Genomic DNA, 25,000 nt, shown 5'->3' on the forward strand with positions numbered 1-25,000 from the left:
TTACTTAACTATTAGTAGAGAATAACGAGTAATGAATATACTTTATTACTCGTTTCCATTCATGTCAATTGCAGATAAATGTTTAGTCTTCTCAAGCACCAACTTTCAAATATCTCTCCTGATTGTTGGCACTTGACAATCACCTTCCCTGAATTTTTCTCAGGTGTAACTAAAGTCTGATTTAAGGGTTGTTTATATTTCACATCATTAATCAGAATCTGCAAAGTAACTCAAATAAGTTTAGTGGAGTAAAAATACCAGGTTAACCTCTGTGTTGTAGTGGAGTAGAATTACAAAGTAACAATGAGCTGTCATGTGGGTATATATTAATGCTGCGCATTATGGACACAAGCGATTTTCACCCATTTATTAATGATATGTTTTACATTTGATAACACCAATGTCATGGCAATTTCTAATTGTGGGAAAAACGAAAACGTTCAGTAGAGACGTCCCATAGAACATTTTGAGAAACACAATAGCCAGCATGTGTAGTTCTGGGGGGGCGTTCGATTCCAGTTTTGGATAGTCTGGCGTGGTTTCGTTCCATTTCAATTTCAGCTGTTTGAAGCTAGGCTAACCTTGGCGCACTGCCACTCCAACATCCAATCCCAGAGCTTGAAGATTAATCAAGGGGACTATAGTCCTAAACGATAGCTGGGGATTATGGGTAGTGTAGTGTCTTCGGCCATCCTAAACTCCTAGAGGCCTACGTCTGTTTCCGGTTATTTTTATTTTGACATTCAGTTCCTGACGGATGTAAAAAAATCCCGAGATTATGGAAATAAGCCAATAAATAAAAACAAGGATAATTATGTGTTATTGTTGAGTAAATAACAGTGTGTTATTTTTGAAAAGAATAACAAATTAGAAGGAAAAAAAGATTGAAAAAATACAGATTTCAGTATCCTGAGGCTCTCAGCCCCATTTATTTTCCTCACAGACGGAAACAAAAGTCAGAAATTATACGATTTAAAATAAAAGCAATAATTGTGGCTTGATATTGAGTAAGAACATGTTTTTATGAACCACACAGCTTCCGGTCTTCCTATAACACGTAATGCCGTGAGACTACCAATAGAAATTCATTGCTTTTAAAATCGTGCTGTGCAACACGAAAAAAAGAGGAAAATCGTGTTGGTGAACACGAATCAATAGATTAAAAATCGTGTTGGTGAACACGAAATGCCATGAGACTGGGTTGTGTATACTTGGAGATGAAGATTTGACCAGTGGTGGAAGAAGGACTTAGATCTTATAATAATAATACTGCAGTGTAGAAATAGTCTTTTACAAGTAAAAGTCCTGCATTAAAACGTAACTTAAGTAAAAGTACAAAAGTAACAGCATCACAAAATCCTTAAATACCAAGCATTAGTAGTAGTATTACTATACCAAGTGTGGTGAGTAAATAATACAATATGCTTCTAAATTGTGGTGGAGTAAAAGTACCAAAAAAGTGAAATACTCAAGTAGAGTAGTCCTACATGTATCTCAAAAATGTACTTAAGTACAATACTTCAGTAAATGTACTTAGTTACTTTCCACCACTGGATTTGACAAATCAAAAACACTTACCAGTTTGTTAGGCAGTCAGAATCTGAAATCCTGAATTTGAATCCTGAGTTTTAAAATTTCTGGAAGGAATTAAGGTCAGTAATAAAAATAACACATTGTAAAAAAATTGATATGGCACATGAGGAGTGAACAGTGGTGTTACAGTCTGTGTTGCTATAACAGTGTGTGTGTGTGTGTGTGTGTGTGTGTGTGTGTGTGTGTGTGTGTGTGTGTGTGTGTGTGTGTGTGTGTGTGTGTGTGTGTGTGTGTGTGTGTGTGTGTGTGTGTGTGTGGTGTATCAGGGACTGTGTGATTGCAGAATCCTTACAAAGACCATGCAGACATTTACTGTGTTATATTTCAATGAGAGGAATTATTAGACATCAGAATTCAGTATAAGATCCTGAATGTATTCAGAATTTGAGGGGGAGGGGGACTGCACTTGTGTTTAACTTTATTTAAGGATTACTAATGAATTAATATGTGCACCCTTACCTTAAGTGAGAGTAAACCCAAGAGACTGTGTACTGTGGGCAGCATGGTGTGTAGCAGCGGTGCAGTGCAGCTCATTAGCAGTGCAGCTCATTTGATTCAATACAAAATGAATTAACTCACTAAACTGTAGCCAATTCAATCCATTAGTAGAACAAGCTGTCAATGTATGAACTGAATGATAGTGATACTGTCCAGATTGTTTGATTTCTACATATTGGCCTTGTTAATTACTAGTAGATACTGTTGAGGAAAATAGAGCCCTGTTTAGCCCTAAACACATCAATGTGGTCCCCGAGCAACAAATGCAGCCTTGTGGCTCAGTCTAAAGCCAACTTATTGTAACAAGACAATGAATAATTGTCCTGCCTGCTCTCACTAAATACTCAGACTACTCTTCCATCAGCAAATACTGTAGAAAAATACGTACCACTCTCTATTCAGTGCACTGTCTTAGATTTAGCTTAGTCAGAAGTTACTCTTTAAACTTTCATATAAATTGTAAATCCTGCACATCCCTTTGGACATGTTGCACATTTCTGCCCCACACTACCGCTTTTTAAACGTGCACAGCACTCCACTTTGAAAATAGTATTTGTCATATTTTGTTTTATTTAACTGTCTATGTCTGTCTATATGTCTTACATATTCATGTTTTGGGTACATATTGATTTTATTTGTATCTTTTAAGAATCGTTTTAAAACATTTTTTAAAATAGTTTTCGTAATAGGAAAATGTTTTGCTTCTTTTTTTGTTCAAAAAAATATAAAGGTATTATTTGTTATGTGTCCTTGTTATGAGAGGTAATAAAAAACGATTCAGACTCAGATTCCTGACTTGATGTTATAATGCCGTGGCCCCGCTGGCTCCTGTCCTCAGGGGCCACAGTGAGCGGCGGTCCTGCAGTCGCCCTTGTTCAGTTTGTGTAATGGGTTAATTGCTGCGGGTAGATAAACACTCAGCAGATGCTGGGGGTGATCAGCCTGCTCTCTCTCTGTGTGGAGCAGCAAATGGCTTCCAGATTGACTGGAGCTGTCAGAGGGCATGGGGAGGGGGGGGGGCGAGCACTGGAAAAGGGGAGAGTGTCATCAAAGGGTCTGTTTTACAAACACAACCCCTTGACACATCAAACCGGGGCTCCGGCGGGCCCCTGGCCTCTGCTCAGCTGCACCAACATCAGCGACCTGTGTGCAACCTGGCTCCGCTCATAAAGCAGGACACCATGCAGTTTTACCACGCAAGCAGCCAGCAACACGACCCCCCCCCCCCCCCAACAACACCATGCTTCTCAGTTTGTAACCGTAAATACTTCAACCCCCCAACCCCCTGCATCAACTGAAAGGAATGCCATTAAAGTTCTAATGAAGTGTGTGTCCAGCGGAATGTGGGAATGGTTCTGAGTGAGAAATTCTTATGAAGTATGAAGTTCACTGAATGCTTTGTAAAGCTGATACCAATATTACGGGAGGAAGCTGCTAACAAGATAAAGTGCGCTGTAAGCTGGATTTGGCATTAAGATTATTAGGAGATGCTCAGCATGTCCAAAAAAAAGTATCAAATATGTAATTTCTTCCGATAGGTTGGTTAGCAGGTTCTCTGTCTAAGGAATGAACCTTTTTCTTACCATGTCACCAACTCCTTCAGACAGGTTGGATGACTTGGTTTAAAACTGTAGTCATTCATGTTTTTATATTAAGGTTTGTAGGAGCTCAGAAGTTAAAAGTAGGAACCAATGTCTGTTACTCAGGTTCCGCCGGAAGGGCAAACTGTTTATGACAACGAACACACACCCGGGCACACACCCCCACACGCTGAGGTACAGATTGGCTACTGGAGTTGTTGTGTTTGAAGTGTCATATTGTACAGTGATGGAATCTGATTCAAGCTGAATGGAGAACAGCAATGAAAAAAAAACGGACTAAGTGTTCAGTTGGAAACAATTTGTGTCGACTTTAATTCACCTGACAAGTGTGTGTCAATTACATCAACACAGACATCCTCAGTGGCTTAAAGCTTAGCCTCCACAACGTTGATATACATTATAATGTATAACGTGAAAGGTGACCAAGCTCTATAATAACAAAGTAAATTCAAAGTAGCTATTTGTTTGCTAACACTTTAAAACACAATAGTATGGTATTGGTTGTAGATTTTCTCAACCAAGACACTAAAAACAGTCACTCTACTTTAGACGAGATGCTTCGCAGTGACGAGTAGAGTTTATAGCTGCAAAAGATCATTTAGTTCAGTTTTATAGCTGCACTCAGTGGAAGACAGGAAGCACATATCAGTGAAGTTTATTTCTTCAGATTTCTGGCAAATGTCTAAATATTGCCGTAATTATCCTGTGCAGTAAAAAAGTGTGTACATTTTTTAAATTGGGTTAAGTCTCCTTAATGGGACTGGTGGGACATTTTGCACTGATGAAGACGAGCAATGTTTTCAGGTTTCCATGTCTTCAATGTGTCTGGTCTGATGCAGATCAATCAATGGTGAGACTAAAGGAGGACTGGTAGTGTAGTGCAGTGCACAGACAGTGTTTATGAGCCACCATACCTTTTTTTGCACCTAGTAAAAACAGGAGAATCCTTTAATAATATTTTTGCCATAGTTGAATGTATTTATTTGCAGGTTTTATGACTTGCACATTAGCAGTATTGACAACTAAAAGCAACATGTTTTTTTGATTATACTACATCTCTTAATGATGACACACAAAATAAAGACAGTGCATGTCTTCCAGCACCATGCAGTCACTCCCCTCCACACAGTGTGGAGTGATGGACAGCTCTCTGCTGGGAAGAACCGCGTCAGATAACCTGACTCATCGGAAACAGCTGCAGCCTCCTCCTCACAGCCAGCTGCACAGCGCCTCATGATTTATCTGTGTGTGTGTGTGTGTGTGTGTGTGTGTGTGTGTGTGTGTGTGTGTGTGTGTGTGTGTGTGTGTGTGTGTGTGTGTGTGGGGGGGGGGGGGTGTGTGTGTGTGTGTGTGTGTGTGTGTGTGTGTGTGTGTGTGTGTGTGTGTGTGTGTGTGTGTGTGTGTGTGTGTGTGTGTGTGTGTGTGTGTGTGTGTGGGGAGAGAAAGTGGGAGAGAAACAGTAGTGGCATACTTTGAATAGTTTAGACCAGAGTTTCATGTAAATGTAAACAGCTTCCAGAGTGTCTTTACTTATAACTACTTTCAATTTGAAAATAAATCCAAGAAGAAGTGTTTTGTTTTTTTCTCATTGGAAATGCTCTTATTTCAGTCAATATTGCCTGAGAGTGGCAATACTAAACATGATTTATATCAAAATAATCTCAGTGGCGTCTTAATAGTCTGTAAACAAACTGACACACAAAATAAAGACAGTGCATGTCTTCCAGCACCATGCAGTCACTCCCCTCCACACAGTGTGGAGTGATGGACAGCTCTCTGCTGGGAAGAACCGCGTCAGATAACCTGACTCATCGGAAACAGCTGCAGCCTCCTCCTCACAGCCAGCTGCACAGCGCCTCATGATTTATCTGTGTGTGTGTGTGTGTGTGTGTGTGTGTGTGTGTGTGTGTGTGTGTGTGTGTGTGTGTGTGTGTGTGTGTGTGTGTGTGTGTGGGGGGGGGGGTGTGTGTGTGTGTGTGTGTGTGTGTGTGTGTGTGTGTGTGTGTGTGTGTGTGTGTGTGTGTGTGTGTGTGTGTGTGTGTGTGTGTGTGTGGGGAGAGAAAGTGGGAGAGAAACAGTAGTGGCATACTTTGAATAGTTTAGACCAGAGTTTCATGTAAATGTAAACAGCTTCCAGAGTGTCTTTACTTATAACTACTTTCAATTTGAAAATAAATCCAAGAAGAAGTGTTTTGTTTTTTTCTCATTGGAAATGCTCTTATTTCAGTCAATATTGCCTGAGAGTGGCAATACTAAACATGATTTATATCAAAATAATCTCAGTGGCGTCTTAATAGTCTGTAAACAAAATACTTATACTTACCAAAGTCACATGTGTCATCAAAGAGGAACCACAGTGGTGGTGGATTATTTACTGAAATAAAAGCATAATGAGAAAATACTCAAGAAAAGTTCCTAACATTTTTACACAAGTGAATTACTTGATTAAATGTATTTCGTTACAGTTACATCTGTCTTTTAACTTATATATTTTTTAATTAAAAAACATCAGTTTCATTGTGTTATTCTCGATTAAAGCCCGGAATTTGGTATTTTGGGGTGGCCCACTGCAAATCCAAATGTTCATTTGAACTAATCATTGTTCTGGTTTCTCCTGGACATGCCTAAAAACTTTTATTGCAGACTCTGTCATAGGTGAAATATTTTGAAGCCTTTGTGTAGTATTCTTTAGAGAAGTGATAGATGCATCAGTCAGACTGATCCATTAGTGCAGGAGCTTCTGTAACCCATTACAGTAGCAGCACTATTATCTTTCCTTTACCCCTCAACGTGACCTCAAGATAAGACTCACCCCCCCCCCCCACTCCCCCCGGTCATTCACCTCCTGCAGACGCTGTTCGTCTTTCACAGCTCCTGACAGTCAGAGACAGGTGGGGGGTGTCTCATTAAAATTCAACCAGTGTCTCAGCTCTCCTTCTGAAGACTAAGCTGGACAGATTCTTGAAGATTCGAAGATGCAATTCTTATCATAAATTAAGGAAATCACTGTGTCGAACAGCAGAAGTATAGTACAGATAAAGCACAGAGAATAGACTTAAATATTAAAAAATGAAAAGTATGCACACTTCAATAATAATAAAGTAAAAAGAAATAACTGATAAGCAGACCATGGGAAAAAGTAGCAGTATATATATATATATATTTATTAAAAGTTACCCTATAAATCATAGAAGTAGCAGGTGTTTACAGATTGTAAATAAATAATAATTTAGCATAAATTGAATTAAGTGAATATTGCACAAACCCAAAGGTGTCATTTATACTGTGGACGCTGGGGAACACTTTGCATTAGGATCATTTGTTGGAAATGTTCTGAAAATAGCGTGCACAAACAATTTTTCACTTTCATTTTATTTGCATAAGAGAACATGTACAATCTGGAGGACTGTTCTCACTTTCTGGGTGTGTTTCTGGGAACCCAAGTGGTGCAGTTTGGACCTGCAACACGTTTAATATCAGTAATAATTGAATAGAGAATAGTAAAGCAATCGTTGCTCCGCTTTGCCGCAGCCTAGTTACTGCACTAGTTGTAAAATAAAGTATTGTAATCATAAGGGTGTATGTATATATGTATGTATTGTCTGCGGGGGGCTTAATGCAAAAACTGACAAAAGAGTCCCCACCACCTTTTCTAACAAAGTGACGCCCATGATCAAAGTTATATATTTACAGGCAGCGTTATTGCACATCAGGGGTATTCCAATCTGTGTGTGTGGGGGTCTAACAGAGGCCGTGGTGGTTGTACAGTCTGACCGCTACAGGCAGGGCCGGTTCTGACCAATTTGCTGCCCTAGGCAACCTTTTAGCTGGCGTTTTTGCCAGGTTCTCCAAAGTGGAATCATGTTGTGAATGACTCGGAGAAGGCTGCTAACAGTTCTGTCACGATAACAATTTTATATTGTCAAGTAAGGTGCTTTTGCCTGCAGATAGTTATAGTTACATTAGTGATGCCTTGCATACTACGTCATGGCTTGACCATTGTATTAGTACAGAGCATTCTGTATGGGACAGCAACGACTGATCATATTATCAAGGGTGTAACTTTGGTTTGAGAAGTGGGGGGGACACAAAACAGGGAGTCTTCCGCAATGAAACATTGTTCTCGATTTAATTCCATTTCCTGCCTTTCTACAAATATATTAGGGACTATTATCTAGTATCCTATCCATGTGAGCCAAGGGCGCCGGAAGCGGGGGGGGCAGGGCGCCATTGCCCCCCCCCACTTTTCAGCCCTGCCCCACATTTTCGCACCGGCGGCTGCCGCGGAACACTGTACAAATCCCGTTTCAATAATTCCCCTCTACTCTAAAGTCGCATCTAAAACGCGATCTGATCTAGCTGTATATATTTTGTTATTTTTGATTGTTATATTCAATCTCACTAGCTACAGGCATTTTTGAAGCTTGTAAAGGGAAGATGACAGCTCTCACTCGCCACTCTGCTGTTCCTCAGTGCCGCTCCCCCTCCCTTCCGCTGAAATTATGAATGTAAGGTGTATAGTAATCATAGATAACACGGCAGGGTCCGTTACAGTTTGTTTTTATCTGATTTCAAATAAACAAAGTCATGGCTTTCAGAATATCAAACTTGTTTCGGCAAATTCCGATGATAAATACAGCTTTGAATCTTGTAACGGCATAATTACAAGCAGAGAACGGAGTAACTTTACGTCACTGCAGGCATAACAACAGCCGGTGTTTCTCGTGAGTGTTTTCCCCGGGAAACAAACACAATACACACAAACGCAAAAATACACAAACACACACGCAGGCCTATATACACGCGGTGCGGAACACTGTACAAATCTCATTTCAATAATTCCCCTCTATACTCTAAAGTCACATCTAAAACGTGATCTGATCTAGCTGTGTATATTTTTTTATTTTTTTATTGTTTTATATTCAATCTCAGTAGCTACACGCATTTTTTAAGCTTGTAAAGGGAAGACCAAAGCTCGCCTCTCACTGGCCACTCTGCTCTTCCACAGGGCCGCTCCCCCTCCCTCCGCTGAAATTAGGAATGTAAGGCATATAGTAATCATAGATAACACGGCAGGGTCCGTTACAGTTTGTTTTCATCTGATTTCAAATAAACAAAGTCTTGGCTTTCAGAATATTAAACTTGTTTCGGCAAATTCAGATGATAAATACAACTTTGAAGCTTGTAACGGCATAATTACAAGTGGAGAACGGAATAACTAACGTCACAACAGGCATAACAACAGCCGAAGCCTGTACTACGAAGCTGGTTCAACCTAACCTGGATATGTTTGAGTTAGCCGGTTGGCCTAATCCAAAACATACGCGCTCTCGCTAAACTGTACTACGACGCGGGTTATCAAGTGGATCGCTCAAGCCAGCCGTGTCCTATCTAGTTAGGTGCGCGTTCACATGAAAGGGGTGGTATTTGGAGCATTCGACCAATCACAAACATGGACAAGCATACTGACAGCGCAGCGTCATACTTCCTGAATGAAAAGTCAACTATAATATTAGACATATGAAGAAGTTAAACTTTAAACATCCATGACTTAAACACTTTATCCAGGATAAAAGCCACATAGTTGCACCTGCAAGGTGAATACAGCTGGTAAAAGAAAATCTGTCCAAGCGACTGAAAGCCTGTAATACTGGATGCATGATTGGTAGTACCAGGCGTGCCGGATTCATTTTAGAAGTGTGGGGGGGGGGGGGGGGTTCAAAAAAGTGTGTGTGTATGGCCCAATCCCAAACCACGCCCTACACACTCCCCCTCCGTGATGGAGTGAACTCAGTGGAGTGACACATGAGGCTCCTCCTGTCAGATGGAGGGAGTAAATACAGCAGCAAGCTTTGGGACGGCCTCCCCTCTCTCCGGCAGAAACAGGAAATGCCGTAACTGTATGTAACAACGGTTTCAAATCAGCATCTCTTTGAGAAAAAATGTAAATGAATAACTCAAATAAAACTCCAAACATCTTTAATTGTGTTACTTTTTTGTAAAGCTCTTTTCGTATTAAACCTGATGTTTATAAGCTTCTTAGTTTGTGCAACAATCTGTAAATATACACAACTTTATAATATAATGCAGCACACTACCTTTTTCTAGACTAAACACAGGTATGATAAGTTAAAAAAATATGAGGTTATCATGAGGTTGTTAACATCGCAATTCATCAGTATCGTTTAGTGGTTTTGCAAATAATTAACCACTCTCTGTTTTTGTACCATTATGCGTTGAAGTAGGCCTACCTTTCTCTTTGCCCAAATAGTCTAGCGGTCTCCTTTTTTTCGACAGTTAGCTGTACAGCTTTACCCGCCTCAATGTCCCGACAACAAACCTCCATGCAGTCGGAACCAGTCTATTTCGGTTCAACGACGGCGGTGGGGTTGGTGGCGGTTTTGACAGTTTCTGCGGCCGCAGAGCTGCTGCTTTTGGGTTCATCTGGCTTCGCTGTTTCTATGATTGAAGAAGGTCCCGGCTCCGGAGATGTGGATTTCAGGGATGTGACCTTCCAGTTGTTCAATTTAAGTTTAGATTGACTGTATTTAGTTTTCTTCTGCGCTGGTTCTTCTGAAAGTAAACGCCGTAGCAAATAAACAAATCTAAGCTTTTTCATTGGTTGTAATTTACATGGATACATTTGAATGGTGTGACAATGCCCTATTTGATTGGGTTAAAATGTACATATTCTTCCTGTTATGTCTGCCTGCTTTATTTTACCTAATGCAAAGTGGCCTGCTGTTCCATCATAATCAGTCGCAAAACAAACTGTAACGGACCCTGCCGTGTTATCTATGATTACTATATGCCTTACATTCATAATTTCAGCGGGAGGGAGGGGGAGCGGCGCTGTGGAAGAGCAGAGTGGCCAGTGAGAGGCGAGCTGTCATGTTCCCTTTACAAGCTTAAAAAATGCCTGTAGCTACTGAGATTGATATATAACAATACAAAATAACAAAATATACACAGCTAGATCAGATCGCGTTTTAGATGCGACTTTAGAGTAGAGGGGAATTATTGAAACGGGATTTGTAGAGTGTTTCGCGGCATCTGCCTCTGCGAAAATGTGGGGCAGGGCTGAAAAGTGGGGGGGGCCAATGGCCCCCTGGCCCCCCCGCTTCCGGCGCCCTTGGGTAGTACTCCAGTGAACCATGCAGATGATGTTGTTGTGCTGAGTCCATCTAGCGCTGGTCTTCAGCAGCTTCTTGCTGTTTGTTCTCTGTATGGTGTGGAGCATGACATCAAATACAACGCCAGCAAGAGTGCTGTCATGATCTTTCGAACCAAAGAGGGTGAATGTATAAAATATCCTGATTTTAAATTGTCTGATATTAATCTTAGTGTCTGTAATAAGTTAAAAATATCTTGGAGAATTTATTACTGAACAAATTACAGATGATGAAGATATTTATAGGCAATGCTGCATGATGTATGCACAAGCAAACACTCTCTTAAGTAAGTTTAGTCCATGTACAGATGGAGTGAAGATGTCTCTGTTCAGAGCATATTGCACACCACTATTCTGCACATTTGTGGTCAAACTACAGAAAAGCAAGTTTACGGAAACTTTAAGTATAATATATGGGCTCAGAACAGTCTCATAATACACACATGCACAAAGAAGGATTCAAACTTGTAATTCATGATCCGCAAAAGGATTCACACTTGTATTTCCGGATCCACACTTGTGTTTTTCAATGCATACACAAATGTGTTCCGTTTCATATACATATAAATCAAATCCAAACACAGAAAAAAGTTTTACATATGTATTTTTGATCCTCACATATTTTTTTTCCGTTTAAAACCTCTGAACCTGCAAACACAAACCGCTTTCTGTGCATGGATCGATCGCTGTGCATTCGTGTGTGGGTTTTTTGAGACTCCCCTGACGGTCAGCCGATTCGTACTTGTAATTTTTTCTATCTATAGCCAATCAGATGTCTCCTCAATTCTAAGCCAATCACATGAGCGCGCCCCCACGGGGGTAGATTTCTTGCGTTCATGACGTAGCGCTTCATGTACGCATTTTGCGCAGTCCGGAGCTGACAGGTCCATGGAGCCTGCCTGCAGGCGCTAATCTCAGGACACCTCCACTCTCAGTACATTGCCACTTCCCGAACAAGAAATGCACGCACATACAAGCTTTTATATTATTAAGATACAGCGCCACTTTCCGAACCATTGATTAATGCTTGTGTACACAAAAACGGCAGGCAAAACCGTTTTAAATGTCTGTTTCCTGTATGGCGAATACAGCTGCTTTATTTATGTCTGTATGAAGTTGTTGTGAGTGTGGAGGGAGCAGCTAGGTTAGCTTAGCCTAATCGATCAGTGCACTACGAAGCCAGTGCTAGACAGTGAACTGTCAACGGGGGGGGGGGGAGCCCCGCCGGTCATTATCGGGGGGGAGCCCCGCCGGTCATTATCGGCAAATATTCACTCTTAATAGTTTGATCGGTGCTCTCTATAAAGGCCGATCAGGAGAGCTGGATCGGATTGATATAGACATAAACGCGAGAGAAGTACAACCGGACGCGAGAGAGAGATCAGATCAGCTGCTGAGTCTGACGGAGACACGCAGCTCTGCATGATCACCTGAAGCTCCGCCCTCTGTTTAGCGAGCTGACCGGACAGCGCAAAATAGGTACATGAAGCGCTACGTCATGAACGCAATAAATCATACCCTCGTGGGGGCGCGCTCATGTGATTGGCTTAGAATGAAGGAGACATCTGATTGGCTATAGATAGAAAAATTACAAGTACGAATCGGGTGACCGTCAGGGGAGTCTCAAAAAACCCACACATGAATGTACAGTGATCCATGCACAGAAAGCGGTTTGTGTTTGCAGGTTCAGAGGTTTTAAACGTAAAACAAATATGTAAGGATCAAAAATACATATGTAAAACTTTTTTCTGTATTTGGATTTGATTTACATGTATATGAAATGGAACACATTTATGTGTGCATTGAAAAAACAAGTGTGGATCCGGAAATACAAGTGTGAATCCTTTTGCGGATCATAAAATACAAGTTTGAATCCTTCTGTGTGCATATGTGTATTATGACACTGTTCTGAGCCCATAATAATGATGCCATGGGAATATTGCTGAAGAGACCTCCATGGTCTACTCTAGTGCAAGTGAAATGTTTGTGGCTGTAGGAGTCAATAGGAGTCAAGCTGTTTTAAGAAATCTCATGTATACATGTACTGTATTTGCCGGCTTTATGACTCTGATAATGAAATCCTCTTGGTCTTACCAAATCGCAGCTGTGGAGACATTGGTATAGTTGTCTCTTTTGTAGGACACTGATTTAAATTATTCTTAAACTATGATTTTTGTTATGCTGTATATGTAATTTATTATATGTAATGTCTTGTCTCTTATCTGGACCCTGAGTCTGTAATAAAGTTTGATTGATAAAGAATAAATGAAAAATCTCTACAAAAGACCACTACACTACAAAAACAGAAACGTATTGACATAGGTTATACATAAAGAAGGCTTCAAATGTATTGAGTATTGTATGAACGTGTTTTAATTGAGGGGTGGAAATCAAATCCTCTAGGGGGGTCCGGGGGTATGCCCCCCTGGGAAGATTTTTTGTTTTACATTTTAAAGTAAAATGCTTCAATCTGGTGCACTTTGAGCACACAATTAATATAGACCTGTACAACTTTAAACAACCATATGACTTTAAACACCCATATGAAAAACTTTAAACACCCATATGAAAAAGATCGGTTTACAAAATGATTTCAAACCTGTTTTTATTTATCATAAATAATACATATTTTATTTCAGGCTGATCACAAATAAATATTTGTTTACATAAATTGTGATCAAAACGTTTGAGACCCACTGAAATAACTTAGACTAAAGTTAACTATCTAAACACTCACGGCCCGTGCACACGGCGGCGTGCGTTGAAGCTTCAACGCTTCTGCCCATTCACTTTGAATGGGGTGACGTCACGCTTTGCCGAACTGCATTGTGGTTCCGTCGCTTCGCTTTGCTCACGTTGCTGGCGTTGCTCGCTTCGAAAGTTGAGCAATGTTCAACTTTTGAAGCTTCGACGGAAGCGTCAGCCAATCAAACCATATGCCAGTACAAACTCTAGCCAATCAAACCGCGTGCTTGTGTGTCCGGGGCGGGAGGTTCATGTAATTGGTTGTTGGTCAAGTTTCAGACACGCCCACCGGCAAGCTTCAACGCACGCCGCCGTGTGGACGCTGCGTCAGTGCGTCGGAGTCCTTTACCTCAGGGGTTCCCAACCCCCGGTCCGCGGAGGTGTTACTGCCGGGACGCGAAATAGCTGTGAGTTTATCGTAATATTTGCAGAATTATAAATATATACAAATATTTTATTATAATTCTCGCACCTATACCAGTCATATTATTTGATCCAGTAGCCTAGTTAATCTTTCAACAGAAAATCGTTGAAAATGGCTTTTATGATGTTCCGAGGGATTCGGCGGCTCAGCCCAGGGGCGGACTGGGAGGAAAAAGTGGCCCGGGGATTAATTGACAGACAGGCCCACTTTTAAATGTTGAAGTTAAATGCATCAATCTTGTGCACTTTGAGAGCAAAATTAGGGACTAAATCTATGGCAGTCAGTAGGGGCTTGGACTGTGAGCCGTAGGGTCGCCGATTCAAGTCCCCGACCAGACCTACATTTGGAATGTGGACTTCTACTTGGAGAGGTCCCAGTTCACCTCCTGCCCTGCCGTGGTGCCCTTGAGCAAGGCACCAGACATCCCCCTTCCCCCCTCACTCCCATTGCTCCCTGGGCGCTGTACAATAGCTGCCCACTGCTCCTAGTACTAGACTCCTGGTACTAGGGTTAAAAGCAGAGAACACATTTCACTGTGTGTAAACTGTGTGTGCTCTGCATGTGTGACCATTAAAGAGGGTTTCATCCCTCCCAATTCTTCTTCTTCTTCTTCTTCTTCTTCTTCTTCTTCTTCTTCTTCTTCTTCTTCTTCTTCTTCTTCTTCAACACCCATATAAAACAGAACTGTAAACAGATTTGCTTTTTCTTTCAACATTTATTTGAACAGCCAGTGGAGGCAAAAGTGACTGCACCCAAAACAATAAACCTGCTAGCTAACTAGCCTAAACTCAGCAACAGAATGTGGGCAACACGTTCTCCACAGCCGTGCGACCTCTGAGTCAGACGTCACTTCCCCCTTTTCTATCCTACGGGTACAGCCGTTCAGCCACTCCCCCTGAACCCCGTTTCCCTGCCAACCCCCCCCCCTCTGCAAGCCCCTCCCTCTGAACCCAGGGCTCGCTACAATACTGTATACTGTACAGTGTATACACAAACTATGCAAAAACGCCTTTACGCTTTGGAGCTTGTTTATCCATCTGTAGGCAACTGCCAGCTAGGTCTCTCAGTCACTCACTCCTGATCGTTCACTGCGCATTGACAGCTGCTACGTGCCTGATGTGTGAAATTGAAACTGATAGATAGAACAAAGGTAGCCTATCAAAACGGCCCAGCCCAGCGCTGGGCCGGAACACTTACAAATGTGGGCCGGTAGGATTTAGGCAAAACAAATTATTCCCAATGGCCAGTCCGCCCCTGGCTCAGCCTAAGGTCTCTAAGCCTCTCGTGCGCACGGGAAAGTTACCGGTGCGCCAAGTAGGAAGAGGAGCGCACAGGAGACAACCGTTTCATTGCAGACTGTTATGTTTATGTGGGGAAATGGCAGTGCATGCATACCTACATTATTTTAGATATATTTCAAACTCTGACTTCATTTTAAGGACATGTCAGCCAGTGGTAGAGCTATTTGTTTAAGCACCGTATTGGCAAAACAGGAGAGTAAACCAGTCTGCCTTGATCTATGAATTCATGTCCGGGACTCTCACGGTATCTGCTGCCCGCAGCTGTTTTATAGAAGGAAAGCCTCCTTCACTTCATGAAATGGCTGCAGCATCAGTAGGCAGCGGGACGTATACTCCGCCTCTGAGAAGTGCAGCACCAGCGGGTAAAGAGCTGTGCCTTTTTACGCACCGCCTTCACTGTGTTTACCTTCATCAGAACAGCTTAAGAGTACTGCAGGCTGCTACGTGTTAACCACACACACCTCTAACGTCTCTACACACATCAAACTTCCCGATTACTCCCCCTTTTATTAGTTTTATGAAGGAGATGTCCAGTCACCAAGGCGCAGGATGTGTGTGTGTATGTGCTCTGCTCAGCTCAGCTCAGCTCTGTGTGTTCGGTGTGTTTGTGTCTGTCCGACACCGGCATTTGTTTTCAAATGACCATGAACAGTAATTGATGTATCTGCCGGTCCTTGGCACAATAAAGGTTGGGAACCCCTGCTTTACCTCACAGATCCTCTCAGGACAGGAGAGGACTCTCCCTACACCTTATTGTAGAAACATCTTCTTATATCGATTAGCGCAGCTACCACCAGATGCTAACAACAACAATTCCCGGTACCGGTGCACGCCCTCTCTCTCCCTCGCTCGCACGCTCTCGTGCTCACTCACACTTTGGCTGTGAGCTGCGGGCGCCTGATAAGCCAACATTTCATCACTTACAGCGCCCACAGGGCAAATGAAAAGTGTAACCGGGGTGAAAAGGGTGTTACCTTTACTTAATTATGAATGTTGTTACATCAAGGCCGAAAATTAGGATGAGCACAAACAGTCCCAAAAAGTTGTCCCCTCCCAGAGCTACCAGCGCAGCGCTCCCTAAGATCTGGCGTCCTAAGGAACCGCCTATGTCACCTATGCCAAAACCCGGCCCTGGCTGCAGGAAGAAAGGACCTGCTGTATCTCTCCCTGAGACACCGCGGTGAAGAAGCCTGTTAGAGTTATCATTGGTGCTAAAATAAACACCCTGAGACTTCTTTATGAGACTTATATCTAAAAGGATCAGGTGTGTCTTGCTCCTTGGGTTGATGAAACGGTGTTATCATCTCCCATGAGATTTCCACGGGCCCCCCCACAGGCAGAGCATCGAGTCAGTCCCCCTGATACAGGACGTCCACTCACACGCAAGGATTCTTTCGGAGCACATTCTTAATGTCCACCAGGCTGGGCTTGAAGTTCCTCCGGTTCTTCCTCCAGAGTCACCTGGGACCTCAGAGCCAAGGCCTCCACGGGTCAACACAGTTTATCGCAGCAGAGAGATCTACAAGTGGCCTGTAAAAGCTCGTCTGAGATGATGTAACAGACAGGGCTGGGGTCGGATAAAGCAGGCTATTAAAAGACTCATCCGTTTTGGCCTGGAGATCATTCTCCCGCTCTGGACATGGCGGTCATATCCTCCGTGGATAATTGGCCCGCAGCGTGGCTCTGCTCCTTTGCCTGCGTGGAGGTTTATTGTAGGCCGACATGTACAGTAGAGCTTGATCGCTTGTTTTTATGGCTATATCCTTTTCAGTCTGGCCACAGGACACGAAGGGGTCAAGTGAGCCACAACTTTTCATAATCCCCTACTGTGAAAAGACGCTATTTAAGGGCTGTAAAAAACTATTATTGTCCATTCATCTTTCCTTTCCTTTTTAAATTGCTCAGTCTTTACAATGTCAGATAGTAGAAAAAAAGCCCACTTCCCCTGGCAAGGTGATGCTCTCAACATTTCGTTTTGCATCTGTATCTATTTTTTCGAGTAAAAAGTAGTTAACAATTATTTATTGAGATTCAGTAAATACATTATGTAACGTAATCCCAGTAAGGCTCTGTGCTCTAGTTGTTTACTGTCTTGCTGTGCGTTGCGTGAGAGGGTGAATCAGCTTATGATAATGCATGAATACATACAAACATGTTCACATGAACACATGGACAAATTCACACATGGACATATTGGACAGATAGCTTGCCTCTGCAGTAAGACCTCTTTAACTCCGAACATCTTTTTTTATATCTGGGGTCTTGCTTGATGGTAAGCCCACTAACAGGAATCCCCTGGTTTGATTGACCGGTGGGGGTGTGTGAAACCACACTCCTCTGATTATAGATGCTTTGTTGATGGACAATAAGCACCTCAAATCTGTAGGCTTTTGGGTAATCGGAGAAATAAAATATGTAACTAATTACTTTTTTCTGATCAGTATTTATTAAGGTCATGTAATAAAGTAGTAAAAAGTCATTAGTATTTGAGACCTTTTTCAAATGAAGACACTAACAGGCATCTGTGTCCTTTTGTTACTATGAGTGATCCCTTTCTCATAATTTATGTTATATATAATATAGAAATATTGATAGGTGCGGCATTCAGGAGTTAGATGTCATAGTATAACAACACTGTAGTTGTATCTGAAACACATGGAGGAGAGTTGATCAGTGTGCGCTTCAGTGTGCAGTAAGTGAGGACGTATACATATGTGTACAGGCGTACAGACATGAATATGTGTTTAGAATGGTGGCCATTGTGTCTGAAAATAGCCATCTCCAGTCTGTGGTCTACTGAGACACATACTTGCATTTCCCATGAGTCCTTGGTGGCCTCGGTCTCCAGCCCTGTCTGGTCTGGACTAGCAGCCCAGTTCTCATGACACCTGACCCGGAGCACATCCTGTGGTCCGGATGCGGCGCGGTGCTGTGGAGGAATCTCCTAACATGGCAGGCTGGGTGGAGGACAGCTGGAGGCTGGGTGCTGCTGGGTTCAGCTGACACCCCCTGACACCCCCTGACGTGGTGTTTCAGATGTTTCAGACTGTTCTGACCAACACATTCATCCTGTAGTCCCCCTGACTGAGCCTGACAGGGGTTCAGAGCTTGGTTCCCTCTGCTGGTCAGGAGAAGAACTGCAGATGACTTCAGGTGATAAAATAGCACAACATGCTAAGCTATGATTGTGTTGCATAAAGATCAGCGTACCAGTGAATAATGTTCTCTGATTATAAATATTATTATGGCATTATATACAATATCCATTATTTACATCCTGCTGTGTTATTCATAGTTCTCCATTGCGGTTGATTTCAAGTGACTGGAAGATAAACCTTAGCTTTCTCTCATGAGACACATATATTTTAAATGTTCAATCTTATTCTAAATATTAGATCTAAAAAATGAAATCTCAATATTATAATTAAAATGTTTAATTATAACTGCTTAGAAATCTGCAAAGAGCCAATGCCCCCTGCATCTGTTGTTTTTCCTGGGACCCCTTGAAAACTAGCCTACCTTATCCAGAGGAGAAGGGGTGGCTCTGGACACGGACCATCAGAAGTGGCTTTAGAAAATTGAAGCTTGGTTTACACTAGCTTAATTCAAGAAGCTAAAGCCACCAACTGAAGGTCCGCTCTCATCCCGTCAATGATCAATAAATGGACAGACACACAGCCAATCACAGATCCTTTTACCAACAGCCAACTCGGCTTCGTTTGTTAGGGCATTTAGTTTGAAAATGTTTTAAATAACATAATGTTAACAACTACATAGATGATATTGAGTAAAAGGTAATTCATAATTGTTTTTTCAAAGAGCAAGAAAGACAGATGAACTGTGTCTTACTTTAATAGCATTGATTAATGACGTGGATGAAGACAGCGAGCTGCTGTCGGCTAGTGGACTTTTTTTCTTCCTCAGCCATGCCGCTCATCCAAAAGCAGTTAACCTTCTCTAGATCTGACACCTTGTCAGATCTGTTATCACTGCAGCTGTGTTTCTTTACACAAGTATATACATTTCTAGTATTTTGGCATATTGGATGTAAGATTGGTTGTTCCCAGGGTTGGGAACCACAACTATGGTCCAAATCAGTATCAAATCCCCTGTGGCAAGTACCAGGTAAAAGGACAAAAAATAAATAATTTGGGTTCGGTTTTATCGGTTCCTAAAGTGTATTAGTTCTCCTAGACTCATGGATCGTTCCTTTAATTTAATCGATGAAGTAAACAAGCCTGTGTCTGTCTTCACGATGCATACTCTAACACTAGGCTATATCCGGGACGGACACAGGCAGAGTGGAGCGAAGGGTTGGAGGGTATATCGTTGATGTATAGAGAGAACTGGGAACAGCGTTGGAGGCAGGGCTCAGTGGTGCATGAAGATAAAATGGCCTGAATCTGGAGAACAAAAGTACCCCTGATCTTACAGGGTTCTTCAGGGAATCTTCCACATCCATTGAGCCCATGCGCCCTTTCATTTTCCTAAAGCCCTGCCATCAATTTGCTCCGTGACGTCCGGACTCGGATCAGTCAAATGAATGGAGAGGGAAATAACTCTGGCTTAAGCTTTAGGCCCATTTAGAAACTTTTAGGATCTTAGAATTAGAATTAGAGATTCAAGTGTTCGCACTGAGTAGGCTATTAGAGATATGAAAATTATACTCTGAATAAAAGACATGTCTTTCCAAATTCAAGTCAATGTGTGAAGTAATTGTGAAAAATTGCTTCAACTTATCTGTGGTTGTGAAGCAATGTCTGATTTAAATTAACACAGTTTTTCGCACTGGTCTGTAAGTAGGCCGACTCCTGCAAGCGCGCCACATCGGCCCAAAATACAAACACAAGCAGCAACACTCAGAAAGACGCTGCAAATGCAGAAACGGTTAACAAAGTCAGATTTGACCCGACAGACAGAGACCGAATAAGTGTTTGAATTTAAAGCCGGACGAAAGTGTAAGCTGCCTGTTTCATCTTCCCATGTATTCAGGCATGAGAGAGGGAGTTTTAGTAATCATTTATTTTCATCAGTTTTATTGTCATCACTGAATTGATCAGACAGAGAAATATAGTGTCAGAATATATTGAGGCTTTGTTTTTAACAAATCCAATACATGGCTTATAATAAGTCCATGTTAAATTCATAAATACATCAACCAATAATAAATAAATAATCTTAAAAATAAGCAAATAAATTAATAAGTGAATAAATAAATACAAATACATTTTTACATGTATAAGATACGTTTGAGGTAAATTAAGAGCTACTTGGCATATCAAATAATACTGGCATGTAAATTATTGCAATTCAATTTATAAAAAACAATATAAAATATTTTATATCTGTGATCAACACTCAGATTCTTATGAATTTCATACATAATTCCTGAATAATTTATTTAGTGAGGTTATTGCTTATATCAAAAGGCAGGATTATGATACATGCATGTGACAAGCCTAACAAGTGGCAAGCTTTTCTCTGACCTTGTTGTATGACTATTAAAAAGTGTATAAATAGGAAAGAAAAATAATATTTTCCCATCAGTCCTCAGAGCTGCAGTCGTCCTCTGGTTGGAGCCCTTTGAAGCAGGCGGACTCGTAGTGCTTGTTCAGGTAGGACTTGAGTGCGAAGGTTTTGTGGCAGCGTTTGCAGGAGTAGTGTTTGAAGGCCGAGTGCGTCTGCATGTGGGCGCGCAGGTTGGAGCGGTCGGCGAAGGCTTTGCCGCAGTGGGCGCAGGCGAACGGTTTCTCCCCGGTGTGGGACCTCATGTGGCCCTGCAGGAGCCAGGGCCGACTGAAGGCTTTGCCACACACCGTGCACTCGTGCTTCAGGTCGTGTGTTAGCATGTGCATGGCCAGTGCAGGCATGGACACGTACACCTTGTGGCAGCTGGAGCACTTCCTGGCCTGCTGGCTGTCCAGGCTGCGGTGAGTCTGCTTGTGTCTGCTCAGGTTGGAAGACGTGGCGTAAGACTTGCCGCACTCCCCGCACATGTGGCGCCCCGTGGAGGTCCCTTTGGTGGGGCTGCTGTCTGCAGAGCTGACATCATCCCCACTGTCTGATTGGCTGCCTCCCTTGCGGGGACACCTCAGCTTGGGCCTCCTGCGGGAGCGGCCGTCAGAGACCAGGTAGGCGTTGATGCTGCACGCCTCTAAATCAGCGCTGTTGCTGTCTGACTCCACGGTGCTGCTGGAGACGGGACTGTCCGGGTGCTCCATGTCGTGGTCGGAGAACTCTTCCCCGGCGCTTCCCCCCGGGGAGTACAGGGGCAGGGAGGGCTGCTCATGACCCGGCTCCTTTGTGCTCTGCAACTCTGAGGGGATGATGTAATCCTGGATGTATCCTGGGAAAGATAAACAAAATTAAATTAAAGACTTGAATTTTCTTTGGGTGCATCTTCATGATCATATGCTGCGTTCAATTTACATTGGAAGTTGGAGGTCGGAACTGGGAGTCACATCCTAGTTGACTGTGTTACAGTAGGAGAAAGATGGACGCCCACTGGAAAGTAGTTAGCCGTGTTTACAGCTTTAGCAGTAGGCTACCGGGTGAGCCATGGTTAGCCATACCGGTTGATAAGCTTTGTTTTGTAAATCGTAGCAACATATCCACAGATAGAATATGAGCAGTACCATATGTACAGTTGATTTAATGTGACACTAATAACACAGAACAATATTATTTGTGTGAATACGTGTTCTCTTAATGTTCATGCAGAGACCCCATTTGGATAATGATCTTGGGTATGGCTAGGTGTCTTCGAGTCTCCAAGTAGGAAGTCCGGCCTCCGGGCGTTCCAGTTTAAATTTCCCACTGTGAACTTGGATATTCCCACTTCCCAGTACAACTGGAACGCACCATCAGTAACCTCTGAGAAAAAGTTACCCCTTTTACCCTAACCTCTCATCACTTTGAAACCCACACAGGAAGCTATTTGTAAGTGCCAGGTTCAGCAAGCTTTGGAACTTAAATATTAATGAGTGTTTGGTGCGCACATCTTCCCAATCAATACCTCCACTGGCTCCAACAAGTGCTATCACAGGGGAAAATGTGAAAGGCACATTGAGGCTGAATATGAGTCAAACACAATGTGCTGACACTGACAAAACAGTCAGCAGAGCAATAGTTTGGCTCCAGATCGATCCACCTGTCGCCGCTTTGCAGCACCAGCAACCCGTTTGTGGGGGGGGGGGGCAGGGGGCGGGGCTGTGATCCAAACAGAGCGACTCAGCAGTGAAATCCCCTCAATCACTAAATCATTTTAATCAGATCATTCCCCATCTGTGGCGTTTTTGAGAGTGTTCATGAGTATGGAAAGGGGGAGATTGAGTGACAGGTGGGAGACTGCGATTTGGCGAAAAGAGAAGGGAGGGCTGGGCAGGGTTGTGTCTTTGGTGGGGGGGTGCTCTGATCTTGACAGCAGTCAATGGTATATTGAGCCCACTCCTCCCAACCCACACACACACACACACACACACACACACACACACACACACACACACACACACACACACACACACACACACACACACACACACACACACACACACACACACTGGAACACAAAGGGAAGCAGACAGCTGGCATCCTAAATCTGGGGGACAAATGATTCAACTCGAACACAAGATCTGTGATGTTGGTGATGGGGGTGCGGGGTAGGGGGGGTACGTGGCGGGGGTACTTGGGGGGCTTTGGGTGTTAAATCCGCTCAAGGCACACATTTCTTTGGATGTTTCTCAGAGCCAAACACACACACACACACACACACACACACACACACACACACACACACACACACACACACACACACACACACACACACACACACACACTCAATATTGCTTGTATTACAGGGTTGTTCTCACATCCAGAAATCCCATGGATGAGAATCTCCTGTCTGCCAGTGCACTGCTCATGTTGCACTTTATTGAATTACCTGCAGCACTCTCTATTTTCCAGTCAATACCCATCTTCTAAAAACCCTGTTCCATCACCTCTCGCTGCTCCACATATGGATTGTGTTGCTGCAATCCTACTCCCTGTGGCTATCTAACATCCTGCAGGATCAGATGGAGAGAGATGGAGCGATGAACGGGGGGGGGGGGGACTGCATGATGAGAGGAGAGACTCAAGGGCAACTGCACCATCTAAGGACAACACAGTCCCATGTGGCTATCTGCTTTCTCCAGAGTCTTTTTTTCCTCCTTTCTAGTTGTACCTGACAAAGGCTTGCATCAGATTGAATGCGCGTGTACACTCATATATCACATAATTCATGTACACAATAGTATTAAAGGCTGCTGTGTGATCTGGTTTGAGTGTTAAGCAGATTGAGCCAGCGTGACCTGAATACTATTTAGCATCCGTAGAGTTAGAAAACAAAAGTCCTGTGGCATATGGAAGGGGGGGGGGGGGGGGGTGAGCCATGCATGTGGGTTTTTTGGGGGATTTCCAAAAGATTAGGTAACAAAGCAAACAACATGAACGCTGCAGGATTAACTGTCTGTTATTATGGGTTATCTTGCTCCAGTTTAATGTGGAGGACTACATGGATCATCTCCAAATGAAGAAATCAGTAGCTGCTGCGGCAGAAATACACAAAAAGTTGGAAACTCAGAGAGGGACTCACCATTTTCACTCAAGCGCACTGCCAAGTTAGTGGCCGACTCTGTGATGGCATGTGTCACAGTGTAGGAGTCGTCCCACTGCTGCTGGTGGTAGTAGTTGGAAGACGAGAAATCATGAACCTTCGGCTGCTTCACCAAAAAGGAACGTGGCATTTTCTTTCCCTTGTAGAACAAAAGTGATGCTAGAGCCACATAGAAAAATGTTGATAGAAAAAAGAGAAGAGCAGAAATGTAGAGAGCTTCCAGGCGGCCTCCAGCGGGCCAAACAGCGGAGGGTTGAAAAAAGCTTCACAAAGAAATCTGTCCCGTACAGGATTGAAAGAGAAAGAGGAAATGTAGAGAAAGCAGCAGACAGAGAGAGAGGAAGCAGAGGACAGGGAGGATGGAGAGGAAGACAGAAAGTGGCGAAGGAGAAAGAGGCAGCGAGAAAGAGAGAGAGAGAGCGAGATAGGACTAGCTGAGCTCAGCACTCTGCAGCCTTTTATATGTGGGGCAGCAGCCCAAAGATCAGGTGGTGCTGTGGAAGAGGGAGCTGCTTAGCATTAATCCATCAAACATCCCCGGGGACACACATCAAATTACCACGAGCCGTCTGTGCTTCTGCCTGCACGCAGGCACGCACACACACACACACACACACACGCACGCACGCACGCACGCACGCACGCACGCACGCACGCACGCACGCACGCACACGCACACACACACACACACACACACACACACACACACACACACACACACACACATATAGAGCAGTCAACTAACCCACCTCCTCCCACATCCTCCGCCTCCTCCTTTCACCCCTCCGTCTCCTCTCTCCCAGGGATGGAGAGCAGACAATAGTGGTGCAGAAGCACGTGGGTGACACTACACACAACATCTTGTCCTCCATTGTCTTTCAATGAAGTAGCTAACACAATTTATGCTGGCCCAAACACACACCCCTTACTCCTTACAGCAGCAGCACCTCTGATATTTCATCATCACACACACATCCAGCGCTTTGAGGAAATGTTGACGTGCAGGAACGTTGA

General features: G+C 43.1%; 1 protein-coding gene and 1 long non-coding RNA gene across 4 annotated transcripts in view; one reads left to right on the forward strand and one right to left on the reverse strand.

The window, feature by feature from the left end:
- LOC307038738 overlaps positions 1–25,000 on the forward strand; it is a 46,839-nt gene that overhangs the window by 4,080 nt on the left and 17,759 nt on the right. Inside the window, exon 1 of one of the 3 annotated variants that reach the window (XR_013808084.1) lies at positions 20,880–20,948. The exons of the other annotated variants lie outside the window; for them this stretch is intronic. This is a non-coding gene — a long non-coding RNA (uncharacterized lncRNA). Of the gene's footprint in view, positions 1–20,879; positions 20,949–25,000 lie in introns of those variants that run through there. 3 annotated transcript variants of the gene reach the window in all.
- Positions 20,415–24,870, reverse strand: LOC307038736 (transcriptional repressor scratch 1-like). The gene is made up of 2 exons (XM_079680388.1): positions 23,966–24,870; positions 20,415–21,679 (listed from the first exon to the last, which is right to left on the reverse strand). The coding sequence occupies exons 1-2, from the start codon at positions 24,114–24,116 to the stop codon at positions 20,877–20,879; spliced, it is 954 nt and encodes a 317-aa protein (XP_079536514.1). The 5' UTR covers positions 24,117–24,870; the 3' UTR covers positions 20,415–20,876.

The sequence above is a fragment of the Notothenia rossii genome, assembly GCF_949606895.1.
Source record: "Notothenia rossii genome assembly, chromosome: 5".
NCBI classification, from domain to species: Eukaryota; Metazoa; Chordata; class Actinopteri; order Perciformes; family Nototheniidae; genus Notothenia; species Notothenia rossii.